We start from the raw sequence: 12,278 nt of genomic DNA, 5'->3' as shown, positions 1-12,278 counted from the left end.
AGGTAGCTCACTGCCACTTTGTCAAGGGAAATTAGGGGTAGACAATAAATACTGGCCAAACCATTTTTAAAATTATTTTTTTAAAGTTGTGCGTTTGTCTGTCTTTGTGGGACCAGATATCATTGCACATTTTGGAAGAATAGCATTGCGTAAGTAAAGTCACCGTAGTCCCAGATGGCAATAAGCTACTTTACCCTTTTAGGGGGAGAGCTGACCTGTGGTGATTCACCTGAGGATCACTGCACTTCAGGCGAGGGTCAAGGTTGAGAGGGCGGGGCTTTGTGAATAACCTCAGACGGTACAGGAATTGAACCAGCGCTGCTGGCCTTGCTCTGCATCACAAATCAGCTGTCCAGTCAACTGAGCTGGACCGAGAGGGTTCAGGGCAACTAGGGATATACATAAAATAACAGCCTGACCCAGATTCTGAAAATTTATTTCAAATTTAGAGATGCTTTTTAAACTTACTTGTTGGTTGAAACTTGTCATTGAGAATTAAATTGACTCTAATTCCTTTCTTCACATGAAAACAGGATTTCTTTCAATATGAAAGTATCAGAAAACTCAAAGCTGCCCATTTCAGCCCACAGTTATCCTCCTTCCAACTGTAACCATTAATATTCTGTTTTAATGGACTGGATTCCATGGTCCCCGAGCCGCGTGTTCTTCGGCCACGCGCTGTTCGCTGGCAGTGGGATTCTATCTTCCCGCTGCTCGTCAATGGGATTCCCCATTGAAACCTCCCCATGCTGCTACTAAACCCGCTGGCAGGTGTAGCCATCTGGGATGGCCACTTCCAGAATACAAAATGGATGTTTTCAAAGACTACAGGGAAACATGGACAATGCTACGAAAGCAGGCAGGCACAGAGCCTGTATGCATATTGAGAAGGCAACTCCCAGACGAGACTGAAACTGTAAGGCAATTAGCATATTGACGGCCCATCTCCGGGAACAAAGGAAAGACACTCAAGTAACCGATACTATTGCAGACACCCCGGCGCCAGAAAGACACAAACAAAGCAAGGCCAATGGCCACCAAATACACGCCCAGCCATCAGCGCACCAACCCCTTTATTGGTCGTGATCAATACCAGTGATCAAGATGCGGTCCAATTGATTGGGGCCAAGTTCAAGGCCCGCCCAGAAGCACGCAAAGCCCCCTTTGGGTATAAGAAGAAGCCCCTGAGAGAGAATCGCTCTCTTGGACCCGGCTCTCGAAGCGGAGAGACCCGTCCACCAGCTGCACCAGAAGCAAGTAAGTCCAAGGTCAACGCTCGCCATCAGACGGACGACCTTAGCTGTTCTCCTGTTACACCTTCGCACCCAACAGCCTCAGAACCGAACAACGGCCATTGATCCTCTGACTGAGTGGGCACCCAAAGTTAAGTATAGGCATTAGCGTTAGAGATAGTTTAGTTTGTAGTATTTTGTGCATCAGTAGATATTACTGTGTGTGTAAATAAATAGTATTGACTTTGAACTAACTAACTGGTGCATTGGGTTTGAACCTTGTGGCGGTATTGAAAGATACCTGGCCACTCTAGAGTAAACGTAATTAGGATTAAGGAAGGCGACCGTACTGACCACCATATTTAGAACCAGATAAACAGAGCAACATAGGAGTGCGCTGCCGGCGGGAGAAGTGAATCCCAACGACCGGAGAATTCCGGCCATAATATCTCCTGATTAAGAGTAGCTTAGAATTTATGCCTTCACTTGATCTCAGTCTACTTTATGGGGAATCTTGCGCCAGCAATGATTCATTTTCTGCTTCTTGAATAAGCCCGTGGGCAAAAGGTATGAAGCTTTTGCCCAGTTCCAGAACAGTCATCTTGAACTTAGAAGACTACCGGCAGCTTCAATTCCCTCAAGCCTGCACGTTACAGGAAAACTGCGGAGGCACTGGAGAAGGCGCGAAACAGATAGACAAGCACAATGCCAGAATTGAGAGGTTCACTGTCAGGAAAGACTGAGCAGACTGGGGCTCTTTTAACAGATGACGGAGTGATGATCTGATAGAGGCCTTTGAAATTCTGAAGTGATTTGTTAGCGGAGACGCAAAGATGTTTTCGCTTGTTGGTTTGGCCAAAACTAGGGGGTCATAAAATTAAGAAATCCAGTGAGGAATTGAGTGGAAACTGAAGATTTGGGTGAATTGGGTTTCCTTTAAATGGAAGCTGTGTGGGTACATGAAGGAGGAAGGAAAGGAAGTGTATGATGATGCAGCACTTTGCTGTCTTCTCTTGACTGGCCTCTGATGGTACAGTAGTAATTTCTTTACAGCAGGCTTGTGTTTTCGGCTTTTACTGAGTATAAGAGTGCAATGGCTACGCTCCCCGTAGAATCTGGTTTCCAGTAAATGTAAAAACAGGGTGGATGTTTTGCAACTTCTGTACTTACTCGTGGGCAAATCCAAATTAATTCTTCGCCACATGTATCTTTAGTTACTGCTCCTAGGTAATATTGCACAGTGACAAATCTAGGCTGGTTGGAGTTGCTAATACCTGAGGCATTTCAGGTATGCTGCTAGGCTGGGAGGAGCCCCGTGTGGGGCATAAACACCATTGGGCTGAATGGAGAATTGCGTGTAATTCTGCGTAAACTCAAAAGCAGCCAAGGGTAGCAGCAATGGTGCTCCTCTCTGTTCATCATCAGACACCACGGGCCAAACGTAGGAAATGTGGAAAGGGAGAAATCTACGTTTTGTTTCCAACCGCAGCATATCGTGGAGAGTGAAACATTCTGTGAGCTATAACTAGATGTTAGGTGCCTGCTAGAATGAATATCCGACAAGAAATCATTGGATGTGACACGAGAGATTGTCAGCCAAGTTCCTGTTGTCTTATTACCAAAGGTGGTGTTGTAACTGCAGAATGTATAACATTTGATTCAATTTGGATTCAACTGCAATGATCTAAAGGTGATGTTGAAGCGAGACCTTAAATATATATTTCAGTTGTAAACCACTTTATAACTTTGAAAATATGTGCATATCAATGATAATATATTAGAAAATCATTTGTACAACCATGCCCCCCTCTGCCAGCATTCTAAAGGGACTGTTCCCTCTGTGGCCCACAGCTCCAGCATCCACAACATCTCATGCCCTTCCCATGGTGCCTCCCCATGTAATTGCAGGAGGTGCAACAGTTGCCCTTTAACTTCCCTCCTCCTCAGCAACCAAGGCCCACGAACACTCCTTCCGAGTAAAGCAGTGATTCACTTGTGCCTTTTTCAGTTTAGCCGACTGAATTCTCTGCTCACAACGCAATCTCCTCTAGATTGAGGAGACCAAACAGGCAACTGCTTTGCAGAAGAGCCTCGCTCATTCTGCAAGCATAATCCCGAGCTTCCGGCTACCTGGGGCGGGATTTACCTTTCAACCCGCCAGGTGTTTCGGGGCAACAGGAGGCGACCCGTCATTGGCTGGCAAGGGGACCGTCTGATTTAAATCTTGATTTTTGTTCCGGCGCCGGATGCTGGACGATCACCTGATTCGCTCCACCTGGCGGATCTGGGTCTCGCCTTCGCTGGGCTCATTTAAATACCCTGCCGCCGGATTCAGCAGGTGCCAGGGACCCAGCAGCCGCGCTTGCGAGACCTCATCAGTGCGCCGTTTAGTACTAGTCCACACAAACTTGGACCAGGCGTAACGGCACCTTGGGGGATCTCAAAGGGCATTATAAAACTTCAGGTGGTCGGGGACAGGGCAGGATAGCACCCTTGCACTCCCCCTGGCACCTAGGATCCCTGGCACTGCCAGTCTGCCACCCTGTCAGTGCCTCCCCAGCACTTCCAGGTTGGCAGTGCCAGGGGTCAGGCCTTACCAATCGGGGGACGGGGGGTTGAGAGAGGTTTCCAGGGGCCTCGACAAGTGAGGGGGGGGGGGGGGGGTTGATAAAGCTGGGGAGGGGGACCTGAATGCGGGGGGGGGGAGGTGCAGGACGAGGAAGATCGGGGAGATCAGCCTACCAGCAGGAAATCACTCTAAGTGTGGCCTTGTCGGGCAAAAACTCACTGAGGCAAAACTAAATGGCGAAGTGCCGTGGAATACTGAGGTGTTTCACGGTGCTGCAGCCCTGCAGCCATCGAGAAACACCCTGCTGAATGCATCCAGAATTGTACTCTAACATTTGTTCGCTGAATCGTCATCGCATCCACCCGCAGACATGGACAACACCCCCCTGGGAACAGTGCAGCAGGCCAAGGACAGAGATGTCAGCGTGAGAGCAAGATGGAGGACTAAAATGACAGGCCACCCAAAGCTCACGCTTGCAGATTGAACGGAGGCGTTCCGCAAAGTGATAACCCAATGTACTTTTTGTTTCCCCAATCTAGAGGACCCCACATTGTGAGCAACCCCAGTTCCCTTCCCTTCGTCCTGTAAGAGCAACTCTTCTGTCATTCAGTCGCTCATGTCTTCCACCCTATCACAGATCTTCCTTTGCCCTTGTCCCACCCACCATTTGCTCAAAATCTATCAAATCTTTCAACTTTTCACATTTCTGATGGAAGTTCATCGACCTAAAACATAAAGGGTGCGATTTAATGGGGGAAAAAAGGGGAGGTTGCTCACCTCCTTGTGGAATGTGCCTTTGCAAAGAAGGTCTGGAGAGAGATGCGGTGGTGTTTGTCGAGGTTCGTCCCGAGCAGCTCTGTGACACTGGACTCTGTGCTCTAAGGGCTGTTCCCAGGGACACACACCAAGACATGCATCAACTGTTGCTGGAGGGTCATCAACTTGGAGGGATAAAAAGATACCAAAAACTGTGCCAATATTGGTTTCTTTCCCTGAAAAAGTTAAAGATTATGTTATTCCTTTGAGTCTCTGATTCCTGCGTTGGTTGCACAGTCACTATTATTTTAAAAGAATCACAATTCATAGAATTATCAATGGATTAGAGTGAGAGCCTACTGTGTATCCATCATCTCTGATTCCTGATCCGAGAGCATTAAACAAATTCTAGTCAGTCATTTGGATGCATTAACAAAATATTTTCTCTTTTAGCAATAATGCATTCAGAGGTCCCTGATAAAATTTTCAGTGACATATAATTGTATATTAATATAAAGAAATAAGAGTGAGTACCTTCCCTTTGTGCATTTCAATTATTTATCACAGCAGCGAGGGTACATTAGCAACATCATAAAATACTATATTTGAAAACCATCTAAATTTAGCTCCTTAATGGCTTCATTTTTAACCGAGTATTTAGCCTTTGCATTCTCCCTCTATTTTACTGCTTTTGTTTGGAATTTGGTGATGATGTCATCATGCAGCTAAGTAAAATAAATATATAAGTGACAAGGGCACAATTGTGCACTTTTCAGGCAATTTAAACACCAACAATTTTGATGACCTTGTGCATCTCATTGACGTCGCAAGAAATGAATTTTTAGCGATTCTCAAGATAAACTTGTGACTTCCTCCATCAGCCTGGCGAGTTTAACCGAGCTGAGGTAAAGATAGGAAGAAAGGCCCAGGTTCGATTTCCAGTCAGTGTTAGGTTGCAGGTACTAAATTCTGCCGATGCTGGAAATCTAAAATAAAAACCAAAACTGCTGGGAATGCTCGGCAGCTCTGGCATCATCTGTGAAGCTCATGTTTCAGTTTGATGTCCTTGGCGAAGTTGCTTTATCGCATCTGGCAAAAGTAGCGCTGGGATGGGAAGGGTCTACATTTTCTCGAAGCATCCCTGCCTTGGGAGATAAACAATACCATCAGGAATTCTGTTCCGAGGCATTGCCCAAAATGTCAGCCATGGCACAGTGGACAGCTGAGTCAGTGAATTATGAGTTCACGTCCTACTCCAACGGCTCGGCACGGCAGCACAGTGGTTAGCACTGTTGCTTCACAGCGCCAGGGTCCCAGGTTTGATTCCCAGCTTGGGTCACAGTCTGTGCAGAGTCTCACGTTCTCCCTGTGTGCGATTTTCCGCTGCCCACGACGGGTCGGAGAATAGCGGGAGGGCCTTCCCGACATTTTTCCCGACCTCCCGCTATTCTCCCCCCCCCCGCGCCCCCCCCCCCCCCCACGGCCGCCCCACATCACGAATCGCTGCTCGCCGTTTTTTACGGCGAACGGCGATTCTCCCCAGGCCGATGGGCCGAGTTCCCAGGCCTTTACGGCCGTTTTCACGAACGCAAACACACCTGCTCTCACCGTTCGTGAAAACGGCCGCAAAGTGCCGTCCCGGACAACCATGGCACCTATTGGCACGGCTGCACCACGGCCGTGCCAAGGGTGGCATGGGCCTGCAATCGGTGGCCACCGATCGCGGGCAGCGGGTCCGATACCCACGCACTATTTGTTCCTCCGCCGCCCCACAGGATCAGTCCGCGGGGCGGCTGAGGGGCATAACGGCCCGCGCATGCGTGGGTTTGACACATATGCGTGATGACGTCATCCGTGCATGCGCGGGTTGGAGCCGTCCAACCCGCGCATGCGCGGCTGACGTCATCGTGCACGTCAGCTGCCGTGACGCTTGGCGCGCGGGCTTAGCGACAGTCGCTAAGCCCACGATGCCATGCTTCACGGGGCCACGCTGCTAGCCCCGCCCGGGGGGGGAGAATCGGGTCCCGGGAGGGGGCGGGGAGGCTGCCGTGAAACACGGCCAGTTTCACGGCAGCCTTTATGACTCTCCGCATTTGCGGAGAATCGCGCCCCCTGTGTCTGTGTGGATTTCCTCCGGATGCTCAGGTTTCCTCCCACAAGTCCCGAAAGACGTTCTTTTAGTTGAATTGGACATTCCTAATTCTCCATCTGTGTACCTGAACAGGTGGCGTAATGTGGTGACTAGGGGCTTTTCACAGTAACTTCAGTGCAGTGTTAATGTAAACCTACTTGTGACAATAAAGATTATTAGAGCACAAAGCTGAAGTTGAGATTTCAATGCAAAATGAAGGGAGTGCAGCAGTGTGGGAAATGCTATTTTTCAGGTGAGAGATTAAATGTCTTCTCTTATCAAGTGGAGGTTAAAAATTGTTTGATATTCTTTCATGAAGACCAGTGCGCTCGAGGGTTCTCCTTGGTCAGTATTGACCCCTCAACCGACATCACTAAAATAGATGATCAAATCACCATCACATTGGGCTGGATTCTTCGGCCTCGCCCGCTGCAAGATCGCCACAGCCGGGACGCGGACCATGTAAAAGTCCATTGACCTCAGGCGGTAATTTCCAGTCACCTGGCAAGGACTGCCGGAGAATCCTGCCGTTTGTGTTTTTAAAAATATTTTTATTGAACTTTTAACTTTTTATATTAAAATATACAACTAAACCAATGCCAATGTCAATATTAAAAATTACAATCAACAGCAGTAACTCCCCCAAAACAGAAATACATCCCAAACAAACAATCCTGCCAAACCCACCCCCTACTAAGAGTGACCAATTCCTTAACGTGCAAAATGAAAGGTCGTCATCTACAGTACAGCCTCTCAATCAAGCCCAACAAGGTAAATTTGACCTTCTCAAGGTGTAGAAACTCCATCAAGCCACCTAGCCATGTGGAGGCACCAGGTGGCATCGCCTATCTTCAGCTCAACAGAATTCACCTCCGAGCAATCAACGCGGCGAATGCCAGAGCATCTGCCCCTGTGAATGTCCTCAGTTCTGACCAATCCAATACTCCATGTATAGCCACTGGCAGACAGGACTCTAAATCAACATTTCGGATTGCCATTGTGGTGCTAAAGAAAGACACCCAAAAACCCACCAATTTGGGACAGGACCAGAACATGGGCATGTGATTCGCAGGCCATCTCGAACACCGCTCACACCTATCCTGAACATCCTCAAACATTTGACTCATTCGGGCTTTGGTGAGGTGTACCTTGAACACCACTATGAGCTGAATCAAACTCAACCTCGCATAGGATGAGGTGGTATTCATCCTGCGGAGGGACTCACGACACTCCTCCTCCTCCAAAATGGGTCCCAGCCCATCCTCCAACCTGGCCTTCACCTCTTCCATCGGGACCTGCTCCAGGGCACTGGATTTAGCATAGGGCTAAATAGCTGGCTTTTAAAGCAGACCAAGGCAGGCCAGCAGCGTGGTTCAATTCCTGTACCAGCCTCCCCAAACAGGCGCCGGAATGTGGCGACTAGGGGCTTTTCACAGTGACTTCATTTGAAGCCTACTTGTGACAATAAGCGATTTTCATTTCATTTCATTTTTTTCCAACCCCAAGAACCGTCCATATATCCTGAACATTATGCCTTCATCTGACCCTTCGCAGGAAAGAATTTACTCCAAAAAAGTGGATGGTAGCACCACTGGGAATGTTGTTGATGTCCTACGAACAAAATCCGTTCCTGGAAGTACCTAAATGTATCTGCCCTATTATCACATTGTTGTTTGTGAAACCTTGTTGTGCACAAATTGTTTTTCTTTACAAATTTGCTGACACGTTTTCTACAGCAGAAGAGTGCCAATATACTGAGAGTACTTCATTGTAAAGAACTTTAGACGTGAGGTTGTGAAAGGCATTCATTAAATGCACCTTTCCCTTCCTTCCTCCTGCCTGTGCAGGCATTTAGTTAGCACAGAATAACATGTACTGTCAGGGCTCAAACATAAATATTGGTCACCAGAGTGGACTACAGAATGATGATTGTTGCACCCATGTTGCAATGGACGCGATTCTCCCCAAAGGAAATTAAGTCCCAAAGCAAGCAGGCCTAAATGGGGAACGCACAGTCGAGGCCACGTGTAGCCCTGTTTTGCACAGTGGGGAGCTTCTTAAATGGCTTCCCGATCTCAGAGGCCCCCGAAGCGATCCCCGACCTCATCCCCCAACCCAAATGTACTATGGGAGGTTCTCCGCCCCCTCACACACGCAAGCAGGGCACCCATCGACCCAATTGTGCACTCGCACAGAAAATGCCAGCTTGGCAGTGGCACCTTGGCAGTGGCAAGGCATCACCCTTCACAAAGGACTTGCAGCTAGGGCCATCTTATCCACTGGGAGTCCCCCAGGAAAGCCACGCCATCTGGTTCCTGTTTGTGGGTACCAGTGACAAATGACACTTGCCCAAGGTCTCTGAGGCAAAGTGGATGAATCTCAAAGTCTCAGGCACCTTGGGAATCTGCACATTAGAGTGAGGCTAGCTGTCCCGTTCTAATATGCAGATTTGCCAAGAAATGATTCGGACCACAATGGGCGGGATTTACTTGGCTGTATCTTGCAAGACCTTGTTGGATCTTGCTGGGCGTCGTGAGCTGGGTAGATCCCGGTAGTGTGGTCTCCCGGCTTTTAGCGGCCATGCTGTGCCGCGGTGAGCTGCTTTTCAGGTGCAGCATGGCCATTGGATTGCGCCCTTTATCTCAGCAAGACGCTGACACCTGTCGAAGAAGAGGGACAAAGATTTACTAACTGGACGAGGAAGACGCTCATGATCTGGAAGATGTATTGCACCAGAGCACTTCTGTGCATCTTTTACGTTCTATTTTTGGCTGATCGGCATATTGATATTATAGTTTGGCCGCAGCATGGTAGTGCAGTGGTTAGCACTGATGTCTCACGGCGCCGAGGCCCCGGGTTCGAATCCAGGCCCCAAGGCCCCGGGTTCGAATCCCGGCCCTGGGTCACTGTCCGTGTGGAGTTTGCACATTCTCCCCGTGTCTACGTGTGCCTCACACCCACAATCCAAAGATGTGCAGGGTAGGTGGATTGGCCACGCTAAATTTTCAAAATAAATTATAGTTTGAACATGATATGAAGTGGGGGGGTCAAAGCATAATTAAGCCTACATCATTTCCTCTCTGAAACAAATCCTTCCCTCATATGTGGCCTGGAATAGCAGTCTGTCTGGCTGTCATTTAAAGCAGAATATTATATCACTAAATAAGGAAACAATTTTAGAAGGGGATAATAAATTTGGCTCACTTTGAATAAATAAATCAAGTACGCTGGTGATTTTCTTCATGCAGCAATGTTTGTCCTTTGTCGTTTGCATGTACTAAAAGCTACATGTATTAATACACATAGAAGTAAATGGCTCAGTTGGCTGGGGGACTGGTTGGTGAACAACCCCACATCATGGATTTAATTCCCGTCACGGCTGAGGTTATCCATGAAGGCCTGGCCTTCTCAAACGCGCCCTCTCGCCTGAGGCGTGGTGATCCTTTGCAAACGCAAAGAACATGTGCACAAAATTACACCTATTGCAGCTAATCAAGACACGTGACAGCCATTTCCTGATTCATTCCTCAGGGCAAAGCCTTGAACAATCGGAGTCAAGCCGCCCGGTTTAAATATCAAACAGTGCTTGGTGCAACTGGTGCATTCTCCATCAGACTCCGATTGCCAATCAATCAGCGCTCCCTTCCCACACGGTATAAATTTGTTGTTTTCCTTTATATTGGTATTCTGGTGATTGTCCTGATGAGTACAAGACAAAAAGCTTTGACAAAATGTCTTCATTTCTCAGTCGTACTCAGAATATAACATTTTGGAGTAGATTTTGACTATGCGAGAGTTTTAAAATGGGTGGTAGTCACATCTCCTTCTATGTCTCTGTCACATTCCGGGTAGGATTCTCGGGTCTCCCGACTGTGCGTGTTTCTCGGCGGTGCACCGCTCGCTGGCAGCGGGATTCTCTTTTCCCGCTGCTTGTCAATGGGATTTCCCATTGAAGCCACCATTTCAGTGGGATTGTGCTGAGAACCGGAGAATTCTGCCTTCGTTAACTTCAATGAAAATAACATTTGGGAGAAGTGTAAAACCAGATGTTGATTCATCACCACTACCATCATATTCTACCACACAGAGTCAAAATCTACCCTCTAGTTGTTAAAAATCTGTTTCCCTTTGCTAACTGAAACATTAAACCTCTTCCATATCTCATTTCATCAAAGTGCAAATTCCCTCCAGACACAATGGACACACTTGCATCAACTTGAAAGCATCAGAATTTAATTTTCTTCCTCTCTTCCGTGTTCAGTTCCTTTGCGTGCGCACATCATGTGAGGAAGGTCACCTGCAGACCCTTTTTCTCCTCCTCGCCAGTCTGTGAACTCTGGCGAATAATGATGCTGCACACCTGAAAGATGTACCTCTGTTAACCTACCCTGTGCTCTGATAGCCCTCCCAGCCCCTGCCTGCAGTGCCCCATCTGACCTGAAGCAACTCTTCCATTGAAAATGATTCGGTTAACTGATCTCCCTGGAATTTATCGATGTCATGTTTGTCCACTGGTTGCATTATGCTGAGCTGCGGAGTGTGTGGTTATCATCAGCGTTTAGTTGGGTGTGTCTGCCTATTAAAGGATGTGCTGCATTTAACCTTACCTCAGTCGACTTGCAGGGACTTACCTACCTACAGCCAGCAGCAGCAGCAGCAGCAGAGATAAAACAACTGGAGAATGGCCGTTTTTAATGGCGTGAGAAAGTTCTGGAAGGTGTGTAAAAGGAACAGTGCAACTAGACGTAAAAACGTGTGGTTTAAAGATAAGTCTACTCGAAAGAACTGCGACCGTTCTGCTCTCACAGGATAGTATAGATTACAATTGTTTTCCCTCGATGCCAGTTTTGTGCACTTGATTGAGGGAGGAACGTCTGTTACTTGCATCGTTGCGTGCAGGGCCAAACAGTAGTTTGCAATATAATACCATTCAGCCCATTTGCTTTCTTACAACACAGGTCAGAGCTATTTTATCATGTTCTCAGAGGTTGAATTATGTTTACCCGATGAATCTTTTCTGACAGAGTAGTTTCGCGTAGAGAACAATGAAGGGTGAAGTAAAGATATTGAGAGCGGCCCTAAATTATCTCTGGTTTGAAGGATCCTATGAAATGTTGGTGTGCACTGATGGCTCTGTAGGTGAAGTGTCGGGTTGCTCCTAATTTCAAGGTATAGGAAGGCTGTCAGTTCTGTGCTGGGAATGCCAGCAGCATTGTAACCTAATAATATATCGATTGCTGTGAATGTGGAAATTCAGTTTGTATAATAAAGAAATCTTGTCCAAGCATATATTCAGCACTTGGAGATATTTTTCTATCTCATTTCGATAACATTCTTTAACAGATAAGAAAGATTGTTGTTGTTTTATGTTGGGTGACTGCATACTTATTTACCAAAGAACCAGACTTTCTTCATGGAAGATTTTAAGTGAAGTTTTTTTAAAAATCACTGATAATGTTGGGATGATAAAAGAAATATTATGTAAACTCTGCCTCGGGGTAGATTAACACGTGAATAAAAAATAAATCTAATGTGATCGTTAATATTGATGAGATAATCTATAAAACAGAACCTCAAATTCCTTGCTGAT

The 12,278-nt window shown here is 47.1% G+C and overlaps 1 protein-coding gene across 5 annotated transcripts in view; it reads left to right on the top strand.

The window, feature by feature from the left end:
- dpp6a (dipeptidyl-peptidase 6a) overlaps window positions 1-12,278 on the top strand; it is a 1,618,183-nt gene that overhangs the window by 644,596 nt on the left and 961,309 nt on the right. The window contains exon 1 of one of the 5 annotated variants that reach the window (XM_038798410.1): window positions 11,355-11,405. The exons of the other annotated variants lie outside the window; for them this stretch is intronic. Coding sequence (XP_038654338.1) covers window positions 11,370-11,405 — 36 coding nt within the window. The 5' untranslated portion in view covers window positions 11,355-11,369. Of the gene's footprint in view, window positions 1-11,354; window positions 11,406-12,278 lie in introns of those variants that run through there. 5 annotated transcript variants of the gene reach the window in all.

Source organism: Scyliorhinus canicula, chromosome 5 (assembly GCF_902713615.1).
Source record: "Scyliorhinus canicula chromosome 5, sScyCan1.1, whole genome shotgun sequence".
In the NCBI taxonomy this organism is placed as follows: Eukaryota; Metazoa; Chordata; class Chondrichthyes; order Carcharhiniformes; family Scyliorhinidae; genus Scyliorhinus; species Scyliorhinus canicula.
Note: the sequence above shows the minus strand (reverse complement) of the source record. Positions and strands in the feature narration are given on the sequence as shown.